This window comes from Nomascus leucogenys, chromosome 12 (assembly GCF_006542625.1).
Source record: "Nomascus leucogenys isolate Asia chromosome 12, Asia_NLE_v1, whole genome shotgun sequence".
In the NCBI taxonomy this organism is placed as follows: Eukaryota; Metazoa; Chordata; class Mammalia; order Primates; family Hylobatidae; genus Nomascus; species Nomascus leucogenys.
Genome location: NC_044392.1, coordinates 2646482 through 2671640, shown reverse-complemented (window position 1 = coordinate 2671640; position 25159 = coordinate 2646482). Strand labels below are relative to the sequence as shown.

The following is a 25159-nucleotide window of genomic DNA, read 5'->3' as shown; positions in this document are numbered from 1 at the left end:
GCCAAAGCACTATCTTATTGGAAGAAAAATTACTTAGGCCACATATTTTTCCCAATCTCAACCCACCTATATCTCTCACTCATATTATTGCGAAGATGGAAACTCACATCAAGTATTTTGATAATAGCTCATCCTTGCTCAAATCACTTCACCAATTCTGGATATCCCAAGTCCTTTAATCCTTAGGGATTCTCAGTTTCCATATTTGTTTAAAAAATTCAAAATGTGGAAATTTCATAACAGGAAATGTGGTCTACAAAGTGCATTGAGATTCTGGCCCCTAAGTTACCTAACATGAATGGGAGTTCAGTGTAGCAATAAGAGCATGATAGACTCAAGACAGACAGATCTGTTGAATCCTGCCTCTCCCACTTACAGATGTGTGACCAGTGCAAGTTACTTAATTTCCCAAGCCTCTAGGAAATGGGGAGAAAGTTAGTACTTATCTCCTGGGGCTGTTGTGAAGATTAAATGAGATGATGTATACAAAGTTCTTAGCACAGAGCTTGCCAAAGAGCAACAGCTCAATAAACACCAGCTATTGCTGCTATTAATGATTTTGTAATGATGTCACTGTTCTTCCTACTCTGTGCTGAGCTCACAGTGGCCTGCTCTAGGCCAACTCCTCTCGCACCAGTCTCGACATTCTCCCCTGAGGATACGCCCCCACTGAGAAAGTATGAGAACCACTGCTGATGGGGTGGATTACACATGGACGGTGTGAAGGCACAGTGAGAGTTTGGAATCACTGCTCAGGACCACTAATTTAACTCTCATCTCCTAAGTTGCCAGTTTGGCTCAAATACTGACACAGCTCTTACATGAGAGCAAATACAAGGACAGTCTGAGGATTCTGTGTGGGTCTTTACAGAAGAAAAACAAATTACACTTAAAAGTGCCTTCAAATCTGGATCCATAGTATTTGTAATTCACTTCCAAATTACCTGGTTTATACCAAGATAACTTCCCTGGGTACACACCAAGCTTAAAAATTGGAAAGTTTCTCTCTAGCATACATCTTACGATATAAGATATATACATTGAGTCCTCTTTTGTTGTTGAGGAAACTGTCCCCTACGATGCCTTCCCTCCTGCGTGGGTTCTCCGGTGAGCACTGAAGTGGGAACTGTTGTTGAAGTCTTTGCCACACTCTGTGCACTTGTAGGGTTTCTCCCCTGTGTGGATTCTCTGGTGAATAATAAGACTGGAGCTCTGGTTAAAGCATTTCCCACACTCTCTGCACTTATACGGCTTCTCTCCTGTATGAATCCTCTGGTGAGTAATGAGGTTAGAACGGTCACGGAAGAATTTTCCACACTCAAGGCATTTGTAGGGCTTCTCTCCTGTGTGCACTCTCTGGTGTGTGATGAGCTTGGAGCGCTCACTGAAGCACTTCCCACAGTCCACACATTTATATGGCTTCTCTCCAGTGTGGGTGCGCTGGTGGTTGGCCAGGGTGGAGCTCTTACTGAAGCTTTTCCCACATTCGGCACATTCATATGGTTTCTCTCCCGTATGGATTCTTTGGTGACTAATGAGGGCAGAGCTCTTAGAGAAGCTTCTTCCACATTCAGAACACTGATAAAGTTTCTCCCCTGAGTTCGTGCTGTGTGGTCCAGGAGAATTCAAGTCCTTACTGATACTTTGAGGTTGTTCAGGAGCTGTCTCCTCTGTAGAATTCCTCCAGTGAGCACTAAAAGATGGGCTTTGGGCAAAGTTTCCCCCAGGCTCACTACACTGGTCAGGATTTCCTCCCAAGTGGATTCTCTGATGCTTCAGAAGGTTTGAGCTCTGGTTGAAGCTTTTCCAACATTCTCCACATTTATAGGGCTTTTCCCCCGTGTGGATTCTCTGGTGAGTGATGAGATTAGAATGGTCACTAAAGCTTTTCCCACATTCAAGGCATTTATAGGGCTTCTCTCCAGTGTGGATTCTCTGATGGGTATTGAGGTTAGAGCGGTCACTAAAGTTTTTTCCACATTCAAGGCATTTGTAGGGCTTCTCACCTGTGTGGATTCGCTGGTGGGCAGTGAAGTGGGAGCTCCGACTGAAGCTCTTCATGCATGTGTCACACTTGTAGGGTTTCTCCGCAAGGTAAAGGCCTTGATGGTCAATAAGTTTTTCTAAGTCCTCTTCAGAAGAACTTTCTTGCCACTGTTCCTGTGAGGGATTTCCCCACTGCCCTTCATCTTCATTTTCATTTTCACTGTCTTCTCCCCAGTCAAGAGGTTGGCAAACAGCTTCTATAGGACATTTTGATAAGGCTCCAGGCAAATCCTCAAAAATGTCCTGCTCTGAAATCTGGTCTTCATCCTCATGCCTCATTTCAAAATCTGAAAAAATCGACAGAAATGCTGTTTTTCTTCATTCATTAGTTAGCGTGTGTGTGTGTGTGTGTGTGTGTGTGTGTGTCTGTATTGTACATCTGTGAATTTGGCTAACATGAATTTGATTCTTATATCTTCTATCGCACATCTTATAAATGTGACTAACATGAAATTGATCAAGTGTTGGTACATACAAGTGTTTCTGACCTGCAAAGCTGAGGAATGGACTCTGGGACATGGTGACCCCACCAAGTGAGCCATGGGGCTTAGCCCAGCAGCCACAGCCAACCTGTTCCCCTGGCAAACTCCTCTATCTTAGTACTCTAATCATGAACACCTCCTTCTTCTAGTACATTCCATATATCCTGTGTCACACTGGATTGAATAAAGTCTCTAACTGCCCAGATATACCTAGTAAAAGATAGAATGACTGACTGATTCGGGGGATCACACAAAGCTAGAGACTGGATAATCTGAGCAAAGCAGAAATACTTTTTCCCATTCAATCCCATTCTCTCTTTTAGTTAAGAGACAAAAGATAATGAGCCTGGCTTCCTCACTCTCTCCACGTGCCCACGGATTTTGAGAACATCCAATTACTCCAGGCTTACCCATGTCTGGGGCTTTGGGACACAAGGCTGGAGGTTTGACAGCATCTTCACTGGCCACTTCACCCCAGGCCTCCTGGGCATCAGTCTCAGCACTTTTCTGCCCACACCTAGGGAGACCTGTAGCCTCCCCGACAGTCCCCATGGCCCTGACTGCAGTCCGAGCCCTCATCAGCGAGTCCAGTTCCTCATAGAAAGGGCACGTCCCTGGTGGGTGGCTGCTCTTGGCCTTCCGGTAGCTTCGAAGGAGGTTTTTGAATCTGTAGCGACACTGCTCCAGTGTCCGCAGAAAGCCCAGAGCACACAGCCGCTCTGCAATGGCCCGGTACACCTGGCTGTTCTGGTGACAGGTGCGAAGCTTTTCTGAGAATGGGGACTCACTGAGAATTGCCAGGAAGGCCTTGGTCTCCTCGTAGCCCCAGTGCACACCTGCTGTCAGGAGTGAAGAGTTGAGAACTGTGAGATTTAATGAGATGTGCCTAGGTCATCAGAGAATAGAGTCACCTGCCCTTCAAAATACCTAGAACATATGCATGTCAGAAACTATCAAGGTACCTGGAGAATATCCCTTTGCTTCTCAGGGGCATGCTAGGACAGCCAGCCAGAGCTTCCCACCCTCACCCTCTTCTAAGAGATTCTATTAACACTTCAAGTCTTGGCTGAAGGTGAGAACTTAGGTAGCCATGTTATATCAATTATATCAGGTGATCCCATACCCCTGGCTTTAGCTGATTAGTTCACAGAAAGGCCTGTAATCGGGACGCATGTGATTTTCCCCATATTCACTCAATACCTGTCCTCTATTTATTTTATAAATTCTCCTTTTTTTTTTTTTTTTTTTTTTTTGAGACGGAGTCTTGCTTTGTCGCCAGGCTGGAGTGCAGAGATGCAATCCTGGCTCACTGCAATCTCCGCCTCCTGGGTTCAAGCAATTCTCCTGCCTCAGCCTCCTGAGTAGCTGGGATTACAGGTGTGTGCCACCACACCCAGCTAATTTTTGTATTTTTTTTAGTAGAGACGGGGTTTCACCATGTTGGCCAGGATAGTCTTGATCTCCTGACCTCATGATCCGCCCACCTCAGCCTCCCAAAGTGCTGGGATTACAGGCTGAGCCACCGCACCTGGCCATAAATTCTCCTTTTAACAAAACGTGAAAGCTGAGAATTCCTAAAGATTAGAGACATAAATGAGTTTCAAATAGTCCTGCAAGAAAGGCTAAATGAGGACACACTTTCCTCCTCTGCTGAGGAATGAAAAGGAGGTGGTCTAGTCTCAGCTCCTCTGCAGGAAAGTGATGTAGCCCAGGAAGGCAACATGGTGGAGGGAAAACCATGTAAAACCGGCAGGCAGGAGCCACAGGCTCTGATCCGGGCTCTGCTCCTACCTGTGCATCTGTAAGACGCCTCATCTCTTGGGCTTCCATGTTTGCACCTTTACAATGATTGGGTGTTTCCCAGACATTGATTATTCAAGTCTACGCTGTCGTGATTTCTGCCATTATCTGTTCAATATTTCACTTGCCGTCACTCTTTACCTAAATTTGCTATCTGTGAAATCACAGGTTGATGCACTCATACAAATTAAGAGAAATATATAAATACAAGAATTTAAAGTTCATTCATGTAACATCGATGATCATCATCCCATGCTACTAGTGACACACTTTTGGAAATACTGGATTCACTCTTTGAGGCCCCTTAAGGCTTTAAAAATGTTTGCTTCTATAACTAAGAAGACTTTTGCAAAGAGACTTGGTCACAGGAAAAGAAAGTTGGAGTTTGAGGATGACCTAAGGAATGTGGCTCTTCACTCTAGTGGCTTCAATCCAGACTTGCAGCCTGTGCCCTGACCTCAGGGAATAGCAGTCTAGCTGGTAGGAGGGTTGGAAATCTGAATCTGACTAAACCCCCATGTTCTTACCAATACGACTCTGGAACAGAGCTGGGGCCCCTGCAATCCTGGGCCCCCGGGTAGACTCATCGTTGACCAGGCCAGCACCATTACAGCCTTCTGCCATTTCTTCAGGCTCCCAGCCCCCTTCCTCCTGCTCATCCATCTCTGCGTCACTGTCCCCGAGCCTGGGGAGTGCCACGGCCTCTCCTGGGCCATCTGTGGCTCTGATGGCTGTCCGAGCCCTGACCAGGGCCTCCAGCTCCTCATAGAAGGGGCAGGTACCTGGTGGGTGGCTGCTCTTGGCTTTCCGGTAATTCCGTAGGAGGTTTTTGACCCTATAGCGACATTGCTCCAGTGTCCGCAGGAAGCCCCTTGCCCTTAGCCGCTCTGCAATGGCCCGATATACCTGGCGGTTCTGGTGACAAGTCCGGAGCTTTTCAGAGAAAGTAGATTCGCTCAAAATTGCCAGGAAAGTCTTGGTCTCCTCATAGCCCCAGTGAACACCTGACACCTTCATGTCCTCCACATCCCACTGGTATTGTTCTTCCCAGGCTCTTGAATCCCTCCAGGTCAATGCCTGAGCTGGCTCATTATCCAGGCTGTAATCTGCAGTGCTCCTTTTCCCAGAATTTATAAGACTTAGACCCCAAAATTCTGGTCCTTGCTCTTTCTCGGAGGTGATACTTGGTTTTGAAACTGGAACTCCTACAAAAGGAAGAAGAGAAATCACAGAGTAGAAATGGTCTGTTGAGCGGCATGTTTGTCCAAAATCTCCCTGAAACTTCTATCTTTTCCTTGCAAGAGGCTGACGAGAAATTCCCATGTTGATCCCATAAAATGTCTACAGGAATAGGGAGAGAGAAGAGGTAACATGACCACTATATAAGAAATGTTAAGTGACCTGTTTGCTTCGTTCATTTGTTTGTTGTTGTTGTTGTTGTTGTTGTTGTTATGAAACATGAAACATCATATAAGAGTGACTCATTGGTCCACAGATGGGCTCATGACCTAAATTGGCCCAATTAGACTGAAATCCATGGCTGGAGGAAAGGGGTGTGTGTGTGTGTGTGTGTGTGTGTGTGTGTGTGTGTGTAGTGAGTCTCTGTCCTGCTAGGCATCCATTGCCACCACTGGCATCTATCTTTTGACCATGAAACAAAACAGCTTTAATATGAAGCTAACACTGAGGATGGCAGACAGAAAGAAAGAGCACAGACCCATTAGGACATTGCTCAGCTAGTCTGTACTGTGGTTGGAACATGGCCCCCTCTGGACTTCTAATAATGTGAGAAAATAAATTTCCTTGTTTTTAAAAGTTAGCTATGTTTAATGGACTGCTATCCCAACAGCTCCCAGCCCTAACAAAATAGGAAGCCTTTAATTAAAATAAATATTTGAAGAAAACTAGATGAAAAGGGTTTAGAGAGGTATAAGGATAATCTAATTCAGCGTTTCCCAAAGTCTGTTCCTTTGAACAGTATTTCCCCCAGATATCATGTGTAAAAAGGGGTTCCACTGTCAAGCAAGTAGCCAGCGAGCTTCTGGTATCTAAACTTACCATGAGTCAGGCCTATCAGAGTCTCTTCTATTTCAGCTATTCACGTGTCTAACTCTCTGCACAGTGATCCCAGGCTCCACAGGGAAACGGCTCCCTATTATTTGGCTTGCCACATAGGAGTGCCCATAGAGAAAGGAGTCTGTGCTGGTTATATGGGCTTCAGGTATTTTGGGCTCTGTGATATTTATTCCTATTGGGTTTAATTCATTGGTCTCATGGGTTTAGTTCACTTAAGTCTGACTGAGAGAGAGAGATCCTGTTTACAGTGCTAAAAAAAAATCAGATTTCTGAGATGGCAGGCCAGGCCTGGCCCCTGGACTGTGGTGAATGGACTGAGGTAAGGAAGGTAATGTGCCCAGAGAGGGCAGGCTCTTGGAAGCCATCCTGCCACCCCATCTCCAGGTAGACTCCATCCCTGCCATAAGAGTGCTGGCTACAAAGGGCAAGTCTTCTTCCTATGTCTGAAATTCCAGAGACTGCAGAGCCATGATTCTTAAAGGAGCGGCAAAACCCTCTTTGGGAACTGAGTGTATCAGAAGCATGACAACATCACCTTCAGAGGGTACATCTCCTTACCCAGGCACACGCTGTTCCCACAGTCGTCTCCTGGGGGGTCTTTACAGAGCTCCTTCTCAGCATGTTTGCCAGGGCCCAGGGCTTCCTGCGAGATGCACAAGACAAGGACCCCAAACATCACTGACCTTTGACAACAGCCTAGGAACCCTAGCAGGCCCCCAGGAAAGATGATGGGAACAGAGGGATACCATGTGTGAAGCTGGCATCATAAGGAGCAGGATGGCCATTTGGTACATACATGTGTTTGGGGATGTTCGGGGCCCAGCAGGCTGGGGGTGAAGGGCAAAGGCTAACACCCTGGGCCTCATGCCCTTTTGCTGAGCAGAGGTCATGGAGAGAGAGGAGGAACACTGGTTGGGGGGGGGGGGGGGCAAGAGCACAGGAGCAGCAATGACAGGAAAGGAAGAACGAGTAGCAGCTTACCTGGGACTCAGCTGTCACCTCCCAATCTCCAACGCTCCCCATCTTTGGGAGAGTAGGGACTCGGGGAGTGAGGACAGCTGAGGAAAAGAAAAAGTCACTGAAACCCAAGCTCTGGTTCCCAAAAAATCACCTCCCTTTGAGACTGGCTTTCCAAAAGTCACACTTGGATCAAGCTAGGCCAGTACAGACTTCCCCTTTACTTCCCTTCTAGAGTGTGTAGCTCCTAAGCTGCTGTGAGCGGTGTGCCATGTGGGAGATGCCAGCCCTGACCTTCTGTGGTCACCACCCACCCCTGTCCCAGCCTGCACCTGCTGCAGGACTCCAGCTACAGCAGGGCGTGATGGCATCATCGACAGCCACAGCCTCTTTACGAGGCTTGCGTACTTCTCAGTAAGTGTGCCCACCACACTGCAGCCTATCCCTTGCCTTGAATTCTGCACATCCTTCTTCCCCATGCACCCTTCCTCACCTCCCATCCCTCTCCCCTGCAGAAGGCCTCATTCTCTAATGTTCTCAGATTCTTGTACTCACCACTCTCTTTCAAAGGCTGTGGTGCCATCTTGGCATTTAGATGATTGGGAAGGTCAGGGCATGTATTCTTCACCCCCTTCTTCTGGGACTGTCCCTCAGGCCAGGGATCCACTGGCTGCAGCTGGAAGCTCTGAGCTTCTTCCCCTGTCTTTAAGGGCCTGGTCTCTTCTGTATACAATTCCAGTTCCTACACACAAATAGCCAAAATTCCCAATCATCAATTCAATAAGACCCACTTTGGTATTTTGAGTACAACTGCAGTCCAGAGGCTAACAGGCTCTTTTAAGAGCCACAGTGGCTTGAAATAGGATGAGAAAGCCATCAGAGTGAGTTCGGTAGGTAGACCAGCATTTATACCACCAAATGAGTACCGTCTGTTGAACACAGGGTGGCAATCCAAGTGTTTCAATGACAGTCCCACTGTTCAAAACATTTTTGATTCATAAAGAGATAAATTATGTAAAATTTGTGTAATATTAAAAAATAACCCATAAGCATCAAAAATAGGTTGCTTACTTTTTAAATGATCAGAAAGATAAAAGTTACCAAGTTGTATGTTAAAAGGCAAAGGGAGGCATAAAAACAGGAAAAAAAGATAAAATTATGACCCCAAATGCAATTGCTCTAAATATCTCTGCTGAAAGACAAAGATATTTTTAAAATAAAATTTTTAAAAAGGACAAAGAATTACAGATGGAGGCTGGGTGCAGTGGCTCATGCCTGTAATTCTAGCATTTGGGGAGGCTGAGGCAGGGGAATCACTTGATGCCAAGGGTTCAAGACCAGCCTGGGCAACATAGCAAGACCCTCACCTCTATAATAAATAAATAAATAAATAAATAAATAAATTTAACCAGGCATGGTGGCACATGCCTGTACCCCCAGCTACTCAGGAGGCAGAGGCAGAAGGATCACTTGAGCCCAGAAGTTTGAAGTACCAGTGAGCTGTGATCATGCCACTGCACTCCAGCCTGGACAATGGAGTGAGACCTCGTCTCAAAAAAAGAAATTAGATGGAATTTTAAAATGAGATAAAAGTATGTGTTGTTAATCTTACAACAGAAGGACATGAAAAAGACAAGGCACTCTAACTCAAAAGGAAAAAGGAAGTGGCAATTTTCATTTCAATGTTGGATTTCAGGCAAAAAAAAAAAAGGTACTCAGAGATATAGAGAAGATATTTAAAATAAAAGGGAATAATCAACTAAAGTAACATTACCCAATCGACTTCATCAATCATACAGCTAATTTCTTGTCTCTATTTCTCAGCTGGTTCCAAGTTCAGAGGTAGAGAGGTCAATGTGTTACCCTGGCTATAAAACCTCAAAAATATAACAATCTCAATACTTTATAGAAACACCTAACTTTTAAAAACGTATTTCAATTTTTTTCAATAGATAATAGACTCACAAGGTTTAGAAACAGAAAATACATACATGGGTATATTCAGTGAAAATGCCCCACCTCCATCCATCTTCATCCCATCGACCCCGTTCTTTTCCCCTCTCCTCATCACAGGTAACCATGTTCTTCTGCATTCTTTTAGAGTTTCTTTCTACATACAAGCAAATGTAAATGTGTATTCTTAGCTTCCCTCTTTTTTATACAAAAACTTACGACTAGATATACTGCTCTGAGTCTTATTTTTTTTTAACCAAAATAATAACAACTATCTTCATTAACTTACTGAGTTTGCCAAACTTAGCTCCAAAACTTTTTTGGCTGGCCTGAAAATTCAGATCCACTCACAGAGAAGGATTTTTACCATTGAGAAGACATATAGGAATGGGCCATGAGCATCAAGGGCCATTCCAAATAAGAAGAACCACCAGGGTCCTGTGTGACTTCACAGGAAGAAAATGTCTGCTTATCAATCTTCTTATACGGTCATGTTAAAAAAAATTCACTTTGTTATCATTATAATCTACAGAGGAACTGTGTGACTAAATTCAACAACAATCTTTACTCTCAACCCCAGTTCCTCCAACTATTACCATCCCTAAGCAAAGATTCTGATTCCATGGATGGTAACTTTGGACACAGAAAGAAGTAGATTCAAGTGACAACCAGGAGACAAAAAATTAGTAGGTCAGACTTCTAGTTTCCAAGAAGTCTGTAGAGTCTAGAAGTTGCCACTCTAGACTCTATGGTAACAAGTAAAAAGCTGAACAAACTGAAACATCAACAACTCTCCTTAGATCTGTCAGAGAAGTGACGTCACAGGGGAAACCACTCTCCCCAGAATTGGAGAGACAAACAGGTAGAATCAGAGAATCACAACTTAGTGGAGCAGAAGCCTCTGTGGGAACCAGTTCCAGGGGAGAAAAACCTGAACTGTAATTGACGAACGGCTGGAAGGTCAGTGTGGACAACTCTAAGAGGTAAAAACTCCAGGGCACTTAATCACGAGCAGGGGCACATTTTTGTAAGTTTTATCTCCAGGAGCTCAACCAGATCCTCACAGTGAATATCAGAGAAAAATCTCTTCATGCTTATGGCAGATGGCAGGAAAAAAGAACCATTTTGAAGTATGCCAGGGCACTCTGCTCTTCTTAATAAGTCCTGTCCTCAGCAGAAACTATTTTACCAAAGCCTAACCTAACTGTCAGAAGAGAAATATGCAATTCCAGCTCCCTCTGCTCTTCCACGTGGAAGATAAGAAATACCCAGTGCAGCCCCCTCTAGGCATCCTGTCCCACCTAAGATGGGAAAAAATTGAGAAGCACTGGCAAAGGTCAGGGTCCAGGGACACAGGTACACCAATATAAGACCTAGAAAAAAGAAGAGCAAATTAAATCCAAAGTAAGCAGAAGAAAAGAAATAAAAATTGGAGCAGAAATAAATGAAATTTAAAACGGGAAATCAATAGAGAAAATCAACAAAACCAAAAGCTAGTTCTTTGAAAAGATTAATAACATCAATAAGCCTCTAGTCAGACTAAGAAAAAAGACAGTCCAGGCACGATGGCTCACACATGTAATCCCAGCACTCTAGAAGGCCAAGGCGATGGATCTTTTGAACCCAGGAGTTCAAGACCAGCTTGGGAAACGTGGTGAAATCCCATCTCAACAAAAAAAATATATGTACAAAAATTAGCTGGGCATGGTGGTGTGGTCCTGTAGTCCCAGCTACTTGGGGGGCTGAGGCAGGAGGACTGCTTAAGTCCAAGAGGCAGAGGATGCAGTGAGCCAAGGTCCTACCACTGCACTCCAGCCTGAGTAACAGAGCAATAACCTGTCTCAAAAATGAAAAGAAGACAGAAGACAAATGATTAATATCAGAAATGAAAACAGAGACATCACTACAGATCCCACAGACACTGAAAGTATAATAAAGGAATATTATGAACTACATAAAGGTTAATAAAGGAATATCTATGGCCACACACTTGATAACCTGGATGAAAAAGACCAATTCCTTTGCCCACCCCATCTGCCAAAACTCACACAAAAATAAACAATCTGAATAGGCCCATATCTATTAAGGAAATTGACTGAATAATTAATAACCTTCAAAACACAAAGCACCAAGCTCAGATGGGTCCACTGGTGAATTCTACCAAACATTTAAGGAAGATATTATAACAATTCTCTACTATCTCTTCCAGAAGACAGAAGCAGAGGAAATATTTCCTTATTTATTCTATAAAGCCAGCATTTACCCTAATACCAAAACCAAAGAAATCACTTACACGGCAAGAAAGCTACAAACCAATATTCCTCATGAACAAAGATGCAAAAATCGGCTGGGTGCAGTGGCTCAGGCCTGTAATACCAGCACTTTGAGAGGCCAAGGCAGGCGGATCACCAAGTCAGGAGTTTGAGACCAGCCTGGCCAATATGGTGAAAACCTATCTCCACTAAAAATACAAAAATCAGCCGGGTGTGGTTGTGGACACCTGTAGTCCCAGCTACTCGGGAGGCTGAGGCAGGAGACTCACTTGAACCCAGGAGGCAGAGGTTGCAGTGAGCTGAGATCATGCCACTGCACTCCAGCCTGGGCGACAGAACCAACAAGACTCCATCTAAAAAAAAAAAAAAGCAAAAATCCTCAAGAAAATATTTGCAAATCAAGTCCAACAATGTATAAAAAAGAAATTACACACCACAATCAAGGGGGATTTATCCCAGGTACGCAAGCCTGGTCCAACATTTGAAAATCAATTAACGTAACCCATCACATCAACAGGCAAAAAAAGAAAAATCACATGATCATATATTATATCAACAGATGCAGAAAAAGCATTTGACAAAATCCAACACACATGATAAAAACTTGGCAAACTAGGAATAGAGGGGAACTTCCTCAACTTGATAAAGGACATCTACAAAAAACCTACAGCTAACATCCTACTTAATGGTAAGAAACACAGTGCTTTTTCACTAAGATCAGGAAAAAGGCAAGGATGTTCTCTCTCACTATTCTTTCACACTGGAAGTCCAGACTCATACAAGATAAGAAAGGAAACAAAAGGTACGTAGATTGGGAAGAAAGAAAGAGACTGTCTTTGTTCACAAATGACATGATTGTCTATGGAGAAAATCTAAAAGAATCAACAAAAAAAACCTCTGGGAACTAATAAGCAGTTATAGGAAGGCTGCAGGGTACAAATATGCAAATATGCAAAAGTCAATCGCCTTCCTATATACCAACAATGAACAAGTAGAATTTGAAATTAAAGGCATAATAACATTTACATTCTCATCCAAAAAAATGAAATATTTAGGCATACATCTAAGAAAATATGTAGAAGATTTACATGGGGAAAACTACCAAAGAAAGGCATCAAAGAAGAACTAAATAAATGGAAGAATATTCCATGTTCACAGATAGAAAGGCTCACTGTCATCAAGATGTCAGCTTTTCCCAATTTGATCTACAGATTCAACACCCAATCAAAATCACAGAAGTTTATCTTGTGGATATCAACAAACAGAATGTAAAGTCTTTTTTTGTTCGTTTGTTTTTCTTTTTTTTTTTCCAATAGCAATGGGGTTTCATCATGTTACCTAGGCTGTTCTCAAACTCCTGGGCTCAAGCAATCCGCCCACTTCGTCCTCTCAAAGTGCTGCGATTACAGGTGTGAGCCACCGCACCTGGCCGTGTGCAGCTTATATGAAGAAGAAAAGACCTGGAATAACCAACTCCGTATTGAAGGAGAAGGAAAAAAAATCAAAGGAATGACACACCTGACTTCAAGATTTACTATAAACTACAGTAGTCAAGACAGTGTGGTATTGGCAAAAGAATAAAGTGATCAATGGAACAGAATAGAGACCCCAGAAATAGTCCCACATAAAGATAGTCCCACATAAAGGTAGTCGACTGAACTTTGATAAAGAAGCAAAGGTAATACAGTGAAGCAAAGATATTTTCAACAAATGATACTAAAACTGGACGTCCACATGAAAAAAAAAGCTTACATCCTATCCTTCACAAAAATCAACTCAAAATGGATCACACACCTTAATGTTAAGGTCTTAATGTTAATGTTAAGGTCTTAATGTTAATGTTAAAATGAAAAACTATAAAATTCCTAAAATATAGGAGAAAACTGAGATAATGTTAGGTATAGCAATGACTTTTTAGATACAAAATCAAAGGCACAATCCATGAAAGAAATAATTGATAAGCTGAGCTTCATTAAAATTAAAAAACTCTGCTCTATGAAAGATACTGTCAAGAGAATGAGAAGACAAGCCACAGACTGGGAGAATCTATTTGGAAAACACACATCTGATAAAGGACTGTTACCCCAAACATACAAAGAACTCTTAAAACTCAAGAGTAAGAAGACAAACAACCCAATTTAAAAACGGGCAAGACTTGAACAGTCACCTCACCAAAGAAAATATAAAGATGGCAAGTAAACATATGAAAACATGTATAACATGGTAGGTTATTAGTGAATTGCAAATTCGAACAACAATAAAATACCACTATCTACCTATTAGAATGGCCAAAATCCAAAACACCAAATGCTGGCAGGGATGTGGGGCAACAAGAACTCCCATTCATTGCTAGTAAAAATGCAAAATGGTACAGCCACTTTGGACGACATTTTGGCAATTTCTTTTTTTGTTGTTGTTGTTGTTGTTTTTTATTATTATACTTTAGGTTTTAGGGTACATGTGCACAATGTGCAGGTTTGTTACATATGTATCCATGTGCCATGTTGATTTCCTGCACCCATTAACTCGTCATTTAGCATTAGGTATATCTCCTAATGCTGTCCCTCCCCCCTCCCCCAACCCCACAACAGTCCCCGGAGTGTGATGTTCCCCTTCCTGTGTCCATGAGTTCTCATTGTTCAATTCCCACCTATCAGTGAGAACATGCGGTGTTTGGTTTTTTGTCCTTGCGATAGTTTACTGAGAATGATGTTTTCCAGTTTCATCCATGTCCCTACAAAGGACATGAACTCATCATTTTTTATGGCTGCATAGTATTCCATGGTGTATATGTGCCACATTTTCTTAATCCAGTCTATCGTTGTTGGACATTTGGGTTGGTTCCAGCTCTTTGCTATTGTGAATAGTGCCGCAATAAACATACGTGTGCATGTGTCTTTATAGCAGCATGATTTATAGTCCTTTGGGTATATACCCAGTAATGGGATGGCTGGGTCAAATGGTATTTCTAGTTCTAGATCCCTGAGGAATCGCCACACTGACTTCCACAATGGTTGAATTAGTTTACAGTCCCACCAACAGTGTAAAAGTGTTCCTATTTCTCCACATCCTCTCCAGCACCTGTTGTTTCCTGACTTTTTAATGATGGCCATTCGAACTGGTGTGAGATGGTATCTCACTGTGGTTTTGATTTGCATTTCTCTGATGGCCAGTGATGATGAGCATTTCTTCACGTGTTTTTTGGCTGCATAAATGTCTTCTTTTGAGAAGTGTCTGTTCATGTCCTTTGCCCACTTTTTGATGGGGTTGTTTGTTTTTTTCTTGTAAATTTGTTTGAGTTCATTGTAGATTCTGGATATTAGCCCTTTGTCAGATGAGTAGGTTGCAAAAATTTTCTCCCATTCTGTAGGTTGCCTGTTCACTCTGATGGTAGTTTCTTTTGCTGTGCAGAAGCTCTTTAGTTTAATTAGATCCCATTTGTCAATTTTGGCTTTTGTTGCCATTGCTTTTGGTGTTTTAGACATGAAGTCCTTGCCCACGCCTATGTCCTGAATGGTATTGCCTAGGTTTTCTTGTAGAATTTTAAAGGTTTTAGGTCTAACATTTAAGTCTTTAATCCATCTTGAATTAATTTTTGTATAAGGTGTAAGGAAGGGATCCAGTTTCAGCTTTCTACATATGGCTAGCCAGTTTTCCCAGCACCATTTATTAAAGGATCATACTCTTACCATACGATCCAGCAATAATGTCCCTTGGTATTTACCCAAATGAACCGAAAACTAGGTCCACACAAAAACCTGCATATGAATATTTACAGCAGCTTCATACATAACTGCCAAAACTTAGATGGAACCAAGATGTCCTTCAGTAGGTGAGTAGATAAATAAACTGTGGTACATCCACACAATGGAATATTATTAAGCATTAAAGAGAAATGAGCTAACAAGCCATGAAAAGACGTGGAGGAAGCTTAAATGTATACTACTAAGTAAAAGAAGCCAATCTGAAAAGGCTATATACTGTATGATTCCAACTATGTAACATTTTTTAAAAGGCAAAACTATGGAGACAGTATAAAGATCGGTGTTGCCAGGGGTTGGGGGAAAGGAAGAATAAACAGGTAGAACACAGAGGGTTTTTACAGCAGTGAAGCTACACTGTATGTCACTACAATGGTAGATACATGTTACTATGTCACTATAATGGTAGATACAGTTTATAATAGGGCTCGTAATGTCATACATTACAGAATGAATAACATTAAGAGCCCTAACATAAACTGCTACTCTGAGTGATGATAATGATGTATCACTGTAGGTTCATCAGTGGTAATAAACGTATTGCTCTGGTGCAGGGATGTTGATAGTTAGGGAGGCTTGTCGGGGAGGGATGGGAACTCTCTGTACCTTCTGCTCAATTTTGCTGTGAGCCTAAAACTGCTCTAAAAAATAAAGCCTGTTTTTTAAAAATCCCTGTGCACCTGATGGAGAGGAGGCCTCTGACAGAGAGGGGGATTCAACAAGATGGTGATGACAGAAGAAACAAGTAACAATCACAAAATAGCAGAGCTGAAAGATCCCTGTTAGGAAACTACCTTAGGGGCCATTTAGTCCTGTAGGCACCAACCTTTTTCAGGTTCACTTTGAGGAATATTATAACTATATTTCATCCCATTATTAAGACTTGAAAAATTTTACTTGCAGAGAATGCAACTAAGTTATATATCTTGCAATGTAAGATCACAAGCTACATTTGCACCTGAAAAAACAAGCTCCTCTGCTACTTGTCCATTTGTTTTGAAATTTGTGAGCACTCAGGAGCAGGTAGGAAAGTTTAAAAATAAAAAAAAGTCACAGTAAAAACAAAAATACATAATAGAGAAGATTCCATTACCTTATTTTTTTCTCAATTTTAGAAGTAGTTCAACTTTTGGTCAGCTCACAGGGGCATAATTTGAGAACCTTTGGTCTAGTCCAACCCTCTCATTTTACAGCTGAAGAATCATAAAGACCTTGATTTAAATCAGTTTTCATCTCTGGGTCTCAAGTTCTTTATCTTCCAACTCTGAAGCCCTAAAACTTCCATTTGTTTCTTCACTGCCACTTAAGACAAACAGCTGGTTTCTTTAAAAGAAATAATATAGGGGGGTGGAGTGGTACATTAAAATAAGGCACACTCTCTCATACTTAGTTCTGTAACTTTATATATTAGTCTCCCTGTATCTTCTATCAGTTTGTAAAGGAATCCAAAGAGCAAAGCCACCGGACTTAAACCTTTGCTCCCCCAACCTCACACTGTATAGAACTTTACAGTTTAAATGTACAGAAAACCCCTGCCACTTGCAAGGGGTATGTTCCCAAACCTGTAATTTCCCCCAGCAAAATGTGGGTAAGTAAAATATCACAAGAATTACTAACTATAACAAGTGGAGAAAAAGGCATGTTTAGATGAAGGTTCTGGATCCAGCTAAAGGATCCGTTCTACATATACCAGCTTTGAAGCAGGATTCAAAATGTGTGTCATAGCAAAATTATGCATTATATCATGGGCTTTCAGGGGTCACTTGCCAATTGTTGAAACTGCAAATGTTAAATCCATGCTTTCATTTCCCTTACCTCAGGTCTATCACATAGTTATATAAAGTTAGAGAAGTTACTTACCTCTCCATCTCTGTTTACCCATTTGGCAAATGGCAATGATAATAGCACCTACCTTACTGGATTGCTGGGTTGATTAGATGAGGGCTGTATATATAAGCTTAGACCAGTATCTGACACACAGTGAGTGCTCACAAAGTGTCAACTAATATCTCATTTGAGCCTCATGGCTCAGAGGTATTTTAATTCCCATGGTTTGCAGAGGAGGCATCCGACATGCAGTAGAAAGAACAATGACCTTGGAACCTAAGGATTTGGCTTTAGGCTCTGGTCTGTTCACTGATGACCTTTGTGGGCCACTTGGCATTTTGTTTTGTTTCGTTTGTATTTTTTATAGAGACAGGGTTTTGCCATGTTGCCCAGGCTGGTCTTGAACTCCTGAGCTCAAGCAATCCACCTGCCTCAACCTCCCAAAGTGCTAGGATTACAGGCGTGAGTCACCACTCCCGGCCAACTTTTTGGCTCTTAGTTTAATCTATAAAATGGGGACAATAGTACTATTTCTGTCTACCTACGTTACTGCTATAAGCACTCAGAGAGATCACATATGTAGAAAGATTTTGTTAGGTATAAAACACGAGTTAATCATATTGTGAATATGGTAGTGGGAGGCAGTTTGGAGTAGTGGTTAGGCATACCAGCTTTAGAGTTAGAATGCCTGAGTTCAAATCCTGACTCTACCATCTAGTAGCTGTTGAGACCCTGGGCAACTTACCTATCTTTTCTCTGTCTCTGTTTTCTCACTGGTAAAATTAGGATAATAGTACCTATCTCATTCAATTGTTGACAGGACTAAGTGGGTTAATACATGTAAAGCACTTAGAACACTGCCTGGTATACAGCAGTGGTCAATAAGTGTCAGTTCTCAATAACTATTGTTATTTTTATTGTGAACTTGGCAATTATTAACCTAGTCACAACCCCGCTGCCTTGCCTGACCCACTCCTCTGCAGGAGAAAACTGTCTCACCGGCTGTCCTGCAGTCCTGGTCTCTCGGTGCCAGTCCTCCACCAGGGCCACAGCCTCCTCACCACTCTCAGGGTGGCGTGCCTGCACCCAGGTCTGGACCTCCCTAGGCAAGATAGTCAGGAACTGCTCCAGCACGAGCAGCTCCAGGATCTGCTCTTTGAGACGGATCTCCGGCCTCAGCCAACGACAGCAGAGAGCCCAGAGCTGGCTGAAGGCCTCGTGGGGTCCAGCTGCATCCCTGTATTGGAATTGCCTGAAGCGCTGGCGGGAGGCCTCTGGGCCAGAGACAGAGTCACGGTCCTTCTCCCGGAGTTTGGATTCTGATCCCCACGAGTCCTCTTCCAGTTTCACAATCAGGAGTTCTTCAGGCTCTGGTTGCGGAGATGCCTGGGCTTGTGATTCCAGGGCCACAGCCATTGTCTACCCCAGACGCCTCACTTCAGCTACGCTGTCCTCATCCGATGTCCTCCTGCATCTATGGTGAGTCCTTCAAGAGGCTCCTAGAAAAGGGACTGCTCCCCAGGGCTCTAAGGCAGAAAGACAAAGGATAGAGTGTGAGCAAAAGGATGCAGAAGCTTCATTCTCTCCCTTCCCCCATATCTTCTGCCACCTTTGCCTGGGGGCAGAGGTGCTAAGAGATGCCCCTTTCCCGTAGGCAGGAAGTAAGGCCACAATCTGGCACCAAAGCCAGTAGCACCTACCTTACTGGATTGCTGGGTTGATTAGATGAGGGATATATATAAAAAGCTTAGACCAGTGTCTGACACACAGTGAGTGCTCACAAAATGTCAATATCTCATTTGAGCCTCACACTTTGAAGGAAGACAGCACAGTATTCAATCCTCTAGGTCATGCCTGAACACCTTAGCCTGGCATCCCACACCTCCATGATCTGGTCCAGTGTAGACTTCCTCCCTCCTGCACATGTCCAAAGTCCAACCTTCCCTCAAGTTGGGTTCCAAATGTCACCCCCTCCATAAAGCCTTTCTTCCCTAATCTTAAAGCTTGGCTGGCATTCGTCTAAGGATGTTCTCCTTGCAAAATCCAATAACTCTACGCTATCCCCTGGCCATCCCACCCATTTGGCATTATTCATCATCCCTATACATGACTCCTAAAACTCCAGCAAGGACCTGTTTCCAGACCTCCAGACCCCAAAATCCAAACCCCTTCATGACATTTCTACTTGACTGTCCCTTAGGCACCTCAAACTCAATGAGTCAAAAACTGGATTTGTTATTTTCTCCTGCAATCATGTCTGCCTTCTGAAGCTCCCCCTTCGGTGAAGGCACTGCCATCAAGTTCTCCACACCAGAAACCTGGTCATCATCATAATCTAAGATCCCCCAAATCCAATTCATCACCACATTGTGTCCACATGGCATCTCCATCTCCAATGCTACCACTTCAGTGCAGAGAATCATCATGTCTTCCACCTGATCAGTCTCCTGACACGTCCCTGCCTCCACTCACCTCACCCCAATCTCTGCTCTATTCTTTGCACAACAACCAAACTAGATCAAAGCCTGACTACACCACCTCCCTGCTAAACACCCTCCAGTGATCTACCATGTCCCTCAGGACAAAGCACAAGCCTTACCCAAGTCTCCAACTCATCTCTTTACCATGCTCCACTAGTCATGGTGCTCCAGAAGCACAGCTTTCAGATCTTACACCACGCTGCCCTCTGAACCTTCCCCTCTTTGGGAAGGTCTCCTTTCGGAATGGTCTCCTCCCTTCCTTCAGCTAGCAAGGTCTCAGCTTAAATTTCTCTTTTTCCACGAGGCCTTCCCTGCACCCTGAAACAAGATTCAGTCCTCGACCACAATCTCCCATAGCATCTTACATTTTCTCTACCATAGCCCTCATCATCCTTTACTGTAATTTTCTTACCCACTAGGTCATTAGCTTCCCAAGAGACCTAGCACAGTGCTCAGCACATATAGGGAGTACTCGATAAATAATAAAGTCATGAATGATCGACTAATGATGATGGTGTGACATTAAGCAAGGATTGCAATTAATCCCTTTCTGTGCACACTAGATAAAAAATAAATGACCTTCCTGCTCATGCCAAAAGGAATTCCTTTCTCTTTTAGTTCCATGTCTCTGTGACACTTACCACTTTCTACACTGTATGAGACATTGTATGAGAAGGATGTGCGTATCTACGTGTGTCCCAGAGGAGATTACAGCCTCTCTGATGGCACCCATGCTGGGTTATCTGAAAAAATGAGCTCTCTGTGTCATCCCAACAAGTCTGGGTGACATAAAAAATGCCCACTCAAAGGAGATCATTACCTGCTTCCAAGTGGGAATGACACAACTGAATTGAGAATGGAGAGATGGTGGTATTTTTCATTTTGGGCAATCTGACTGGACTGAAGAGAAATAAGGCAAGGGTAACAAAAATTGAAGTCTTGCCCTAAAGGCCTCCATATGCTTAGGAAGAGGCTTAGAGCACAACTCATGGCTACCTGGCAGCTTCCTACTCATCCTTCAACCACCAGCTCAAATGTCACCTCCTTTGATAGGAGTTCCTTGACATGCCCTTTTCATATCCTGCCCTCCAAGAATTGCCTCCCATATCCCCAAAGCAACTGGTACATACCTCTAATATAGGTATTATCCTACACTATTGTAGTCACCTGTTACTATATCTGACAGCCCCATTATACTATATTACTAGAATCAGTATTGTATGTTACTCATTTCTGTATCCACAGTGCTCAACCCAGTATCTGATAAATAGCAGGGCCATTAAAAAGTTTTATTACCATGCATTAAAATGATAAACCTGGTATATCAAAAGCCTAATGGGATACGGATGATCCATAATTTATATTGAACTAAACTATTTCTGTCTACCTACATTACTGCTATAAGCACTCAGAGAGATCACATATGTAGAAAGATTTTTGCCTTTCATGAAATTTCTTTTTGAACCTAAAGAATTCGCCTTTCATGAAATTTCTTTTTGAACCACAACCTTACTGATGCATGAGTTCAAACACATTTCTGTCACCCTCTCACGCAAGGAGTAATTCATCAATCATTTATAGAGTACCTGCTATACCCTGTTTGGAAGCTACAGATCTACCAGTAGCTGGGACTGACAGTCCCTACCTTCAATAAAATTACAGTCTAGTGAGACAGACAGTCAATAAGCGAGCAAAGACATTTGCGTTCCTGCATAAACAGGACACTACAACAAAATAGGCAATTAGCAGTCACACCAGGCCCAAAGCTCAGAGTCTCAGATAATAGGTATTTTCTCCTGGGAAGACTTGAAAGTCCCAAAGGTTTGTTTCAAATAGAAATCAGAAAGCCCCAGGGACCATATATCACCATAACCTTTTCTTTCTAAGGAACCATAACCGTAACTTTCTAAGGAAGTTAGACCGAAGTATGGATAGCAGGCTATTGTGGGGAGAGGAAGGCCAACAGAGTCGGCCAACAGCCGGGTGACTTCACACAGAAGTGAACAAGGGAAAATGGACCGGGGCATTCCTCAGTTCCGAGATGACCAGGAATATCGAGGCTCATTAGGACCAGCAATTTCTAAGAGTACCCCTTTACTGAGCGCCCACAATGTGCCAGGCACAGTGTTGTGTTCCACATTCATAATCTCACTGAAGCCTCCAGGCAGCTCATTAGGTGTTGGAGTCTCATTAGGTGTTGAGCTGCATTTCACTGACCTGTAACTACAAAGATCAGAAAGAGAGAAAGAGGGCCAGGTGCGGTGGCTCACGCCTGTAATCCCAGCACTTTGGGAGGCCGAGGCAGGCGGATCACAAGGTCAGGAGTTCGAGACCAGCCTGGCCAACATGGTGAAACCCCGTCTCCACTAAAAATACAAAAATCAGCCGGATGTGGTTGCGGACACCTGTAGTCCCAGCTACTCGGGAGGCTGAGGCAGGAGAATTGCCTAAACCCAGGAGGCGGAGGTTGCAGTGAGCTGAGATCACGCCACTGCACTCCAGCCTGGGCGACAGAGCAAGACTCTGTCTCAGAAAAAGAAAAAAAAAAAAAAAAGAAAGAAAAAGAGAAAGAGCATGATTTAAATAGTGCAGCCAGTTCCGTTCACTATCTGTTCGAGAATAAGCATGTGGTGGTGGCACCTAGGACTTCGCTATTCACCGGCTTGGTCTTGATTCCCTCGTGCCTCTCTTTCCACTAAGTGTGAGTAAAGTGTCTTTCATACCGCACAGGCCCTAACACAAGCGAATTCTCATCTAATGTTCAAACAAGAAAGCCCAGCTGTGCGGATTAGTTTATTTATTGAAAGGCAGCGTGTTAGTTTCTGAAATGGCTCCTTACCAAAGGATTTTCAAACTAACCGTGATTTTTGGCTAAAGTGATTTTCACCCTTAGAATATTATTATCTGATAAGGTATGACTGCACTATATCCTCAATTACCTAAAGGGAAACTGAGTGTTTATGAAGATTCACTTAAGGTTATACAACTAGCAAGTGGCAGAGTTAGGGTCTAAGCCCAGATCCCTTTTCTCCAATCGTTTTTCTTAACCACGTCTTATAGCCTCCTCTATGTGTGCTAGTCAACCAAACTCTTAAGATGACAGTACGGGAGAGCGGAAAGAACATTAAGGCAGGAGTGAGCAGACTGGGGTTCTAATTCCACTCCTGCCACTAATCGACTGTGTTACTTTGGACAAGTCATGTAGCCCCTGTGGCTGCCTAGCTAGGCTGCAGCTTACAGCCTGATCCCACTCAGCAGTTGCCCTAGGTTCCCCAATTCATATGATGGGGTAGAGCAAGGGAGAAGGGAGACTAGAATCAGTGGCCACAAGTTTAAATGGGTATAAGGACCTAGCAATGTAAATGAGTCAATGACTGAAATGAACTGGGTGGGCACTACAGCCAACTATAGAGTGCCAGGGGAACATATGCCCAGAATATTTCTAAGACTGCTGATTTTTCCAAAAGAAACTAGCACTCTGGATTTTTAAATGTTGGCAACCAACTCAAAATTGTTTCGCACACACTGAGATTAAATAAAGCATGGTGGACTTCATTCAGCATGGGCTGTCGCTTTGCCACTTGGATTCAGCTAAGTGATCTCAAAGCTCTCTTCCAATATCCAGAAAGACCTAGAAAGAGTACAGAGCCTCCCAGGTCATGAGGGATAAGCGCTGACTGCCATCAAAATCAAGATCTCTTTACAAACACAGGGAAGCTGAGGGACATCTTGACTCCTAGGGCAGTAAGTATGAATGTGGTCATGAGGAGCCCACTCAGTGAAAAGAGAAGGGAAGACGCTCTCCAGTTCCACGGGAAAGGCCAAGACTGGCCTGTGACCTCCAAAGAGAAAAAACTGGGAACTCTCAAAGGCTGTCAGGCCCGTTTGGCTGACAGTCCAAGCTATGGCTTAAAGCAGGCTGACCTGACCTCACGCATAAGGGCTTAAGCCAGGGAGAGCAAATAGGTTGCATTTAAAGCAGAAACTTCAATCAACTGGAAGTGGCTGCCTAGAGTAGTGTGCTGAGGGCTCTGACTACTGTGTGAATATGTGCTGTGAACCAACCAATTAGCCATGACTGCCAGGGACACAGGAAGGGGCACTGGCAGCACACATTCCATGTATTTGTCACCCCTGGCTTAAACTCCCATTGGCAATGAATCAGCTTCAGCTTCCAGCAGATAGCCTTGCCAGGCAGAGGAAGACTAAAGCTCCTGCCCTGGAAATCCACTGGCAATAGAAGTCTTCAAGGCTGGAATAGCAAAGCTTACCCTGCATGGTCTTCATTCACACATACATCAAGTACTTACTGCTTTACATCAAGTGTTTACTGCTCTAGACTGGGCAATGGGGAAACAGAGGTGACTGAGACACTGTTCCTGTCCTGGAGATGTTCACAGTCTAGTGGAAGAGACACACACGTCACAGATAATTATGATCAAATGCGGTAATAGGAGAAGTTACGGGAGCTGAAGGTTGGGGGTGACTTAATTTGCTTAAGAGAATTGAGCAAAGTAAGAGTTGAATTCTTTTTAAGTTAAAGTAGTTCTCTTGGCAAAGAAGGTGAAGGTCAAGGAGAGAATATTCTAAGCTGAGAGAACAGCATATATAATGATGGAAAACCAAATGGCCTACCCAGGAAACGAGGAAAACCTTGACAGCCCTGGAGTGTGAGGTGCATGAAGATTAGGCTGCGAAAGGAGTTTATGAAGGACAAGGTGTTTGGACTTTACAGGTGATGGGAGCCAAGGAAGGTTCTCAAGCAGAAGGCATAAGCAGATTTGTAGGTGAAGCAGATCACACTAGGTGGTGCAATGTGTGTGTTCATGCTGGGAAACTGAAAAGCCTTCTGCAAAAACCCTACAAGAAAGAGGCCGACTGAAAAGATATTAAAGAAATTAAAGATCGGAAGATCCTTGGACGTGGAAGAATGCAAGAGGAATCAGTGGGTAAGTAGGTAGGTAAGTAGGTAAATGGGATGATCGTGCCACTGACTTCCATAAGACATAAGGAGAGAAGTGCAGGTTTGGGACAGAACACAATAGCCAGTCCCATCCACTGTGTTCCAGAGGTAACAATCACTAGGGAGGTAACAAATTAGATATGCTTGTTCTAGATGGGAAGTTAGAGACTGAAACACTATTTTGAAGGTCTGGCTTCAAGCTCAGGCCCTCTTCACTTCTAGCCAGGGTCCCAGACCCTCTATCCTTTCCTCTGTGGTCCCCAGACCTTTCTATGACTCTCCCACCTCCAAAACCTCCCTCAACCCCCTCACCTTCAGATCCTTCTAAGGCCCTCCTCATTCCCAGGGCCCTCTATCGCCTCCTCATCCCCGACCCCTGTATGACCCTTCCCATCTCCGGCCTCTACATCCTCTCACCGTCCCTCACCCTCCACCCCCACATATAAGCTTCTTTCTCCCCTCTCACCTTCCCCTGCCCCCTGTGTCACCACCACCTCTTAAGTCTCCAGCCCAGAGCCTGCGTCTCAGATGCCCCCGCCCC

The 25159-nt window shown here is 43.5% G+C and overlaps 2 protein-coding genes across 2 annotated transcripts in view; one reads left to right on the top strand and one right to left on the bottom strand.

Annotated features, from left to right (window-relative positions):
* CSMD2 (CUB and Sushi multiple domains 2) overlaps positions 1-18249 on the top strand; it is a 675146-nt gene extending 656897 nt beyond the window's left edge. Inside the window, exon 72 of the mRNA XM_030823365.1 lies at positions 18159-18249. The gene's annotated coding sequence lies outside the window, so the exon portion shown is untranslated. The remainder of the gene's footprint in view (positions 1-18158) is intronic.
* ZSCAN20 (zinc finger and SCAN domain containing 20) lies at positions 46-25146 on the bottom strand. Its single transcript, XM_030823377.1, has 8 exons — positions 25085-25146; positions 18175-18701; positions 7917-8103; positions 7386-7462; positions 6963-7047; positions 4856-5533; positions 2939-3367; positions 46-2333 (listed from the first exon to the last, which is right to left on the bottom strand). Exons 2-8 carry the CDS (start codon positions 18589-18591, stop codon positions 1075-1077), a joined length of 3132 nt encoding a protein of 1043 aa, XP_030679237.1. The 5' UTR covers positions 18592-18701; positions 25085-25146; the 3' UTR covers positions 46-1074.
* Positions 25147-25159: the final 13 nt, after the last annotated feature.

Coding starts and splice junctions, on each gene's coding strand:
- ZSCAN20 (XM_030823377.1), bottom strand. CDS start 18,591: ATGGCTGTGGCCCTGGAATCACAAGCCCAGGCATCTCCGCAACCAGAG. Junction 8,104..18,174: donor CCAGGACTGCAGGACAGCCG/GTGAGACAGTTT, acceptor ATTTGTGTGTAG/GAACTGGAATTGTATACAGA. Junction 2,334..2,938: donor TCCCAAAGCCCCAGACATGG/GTAAGCCTGGAG, acceptor CGATTTTTTCAG/ATTTTGAAATGAGGCATGAG.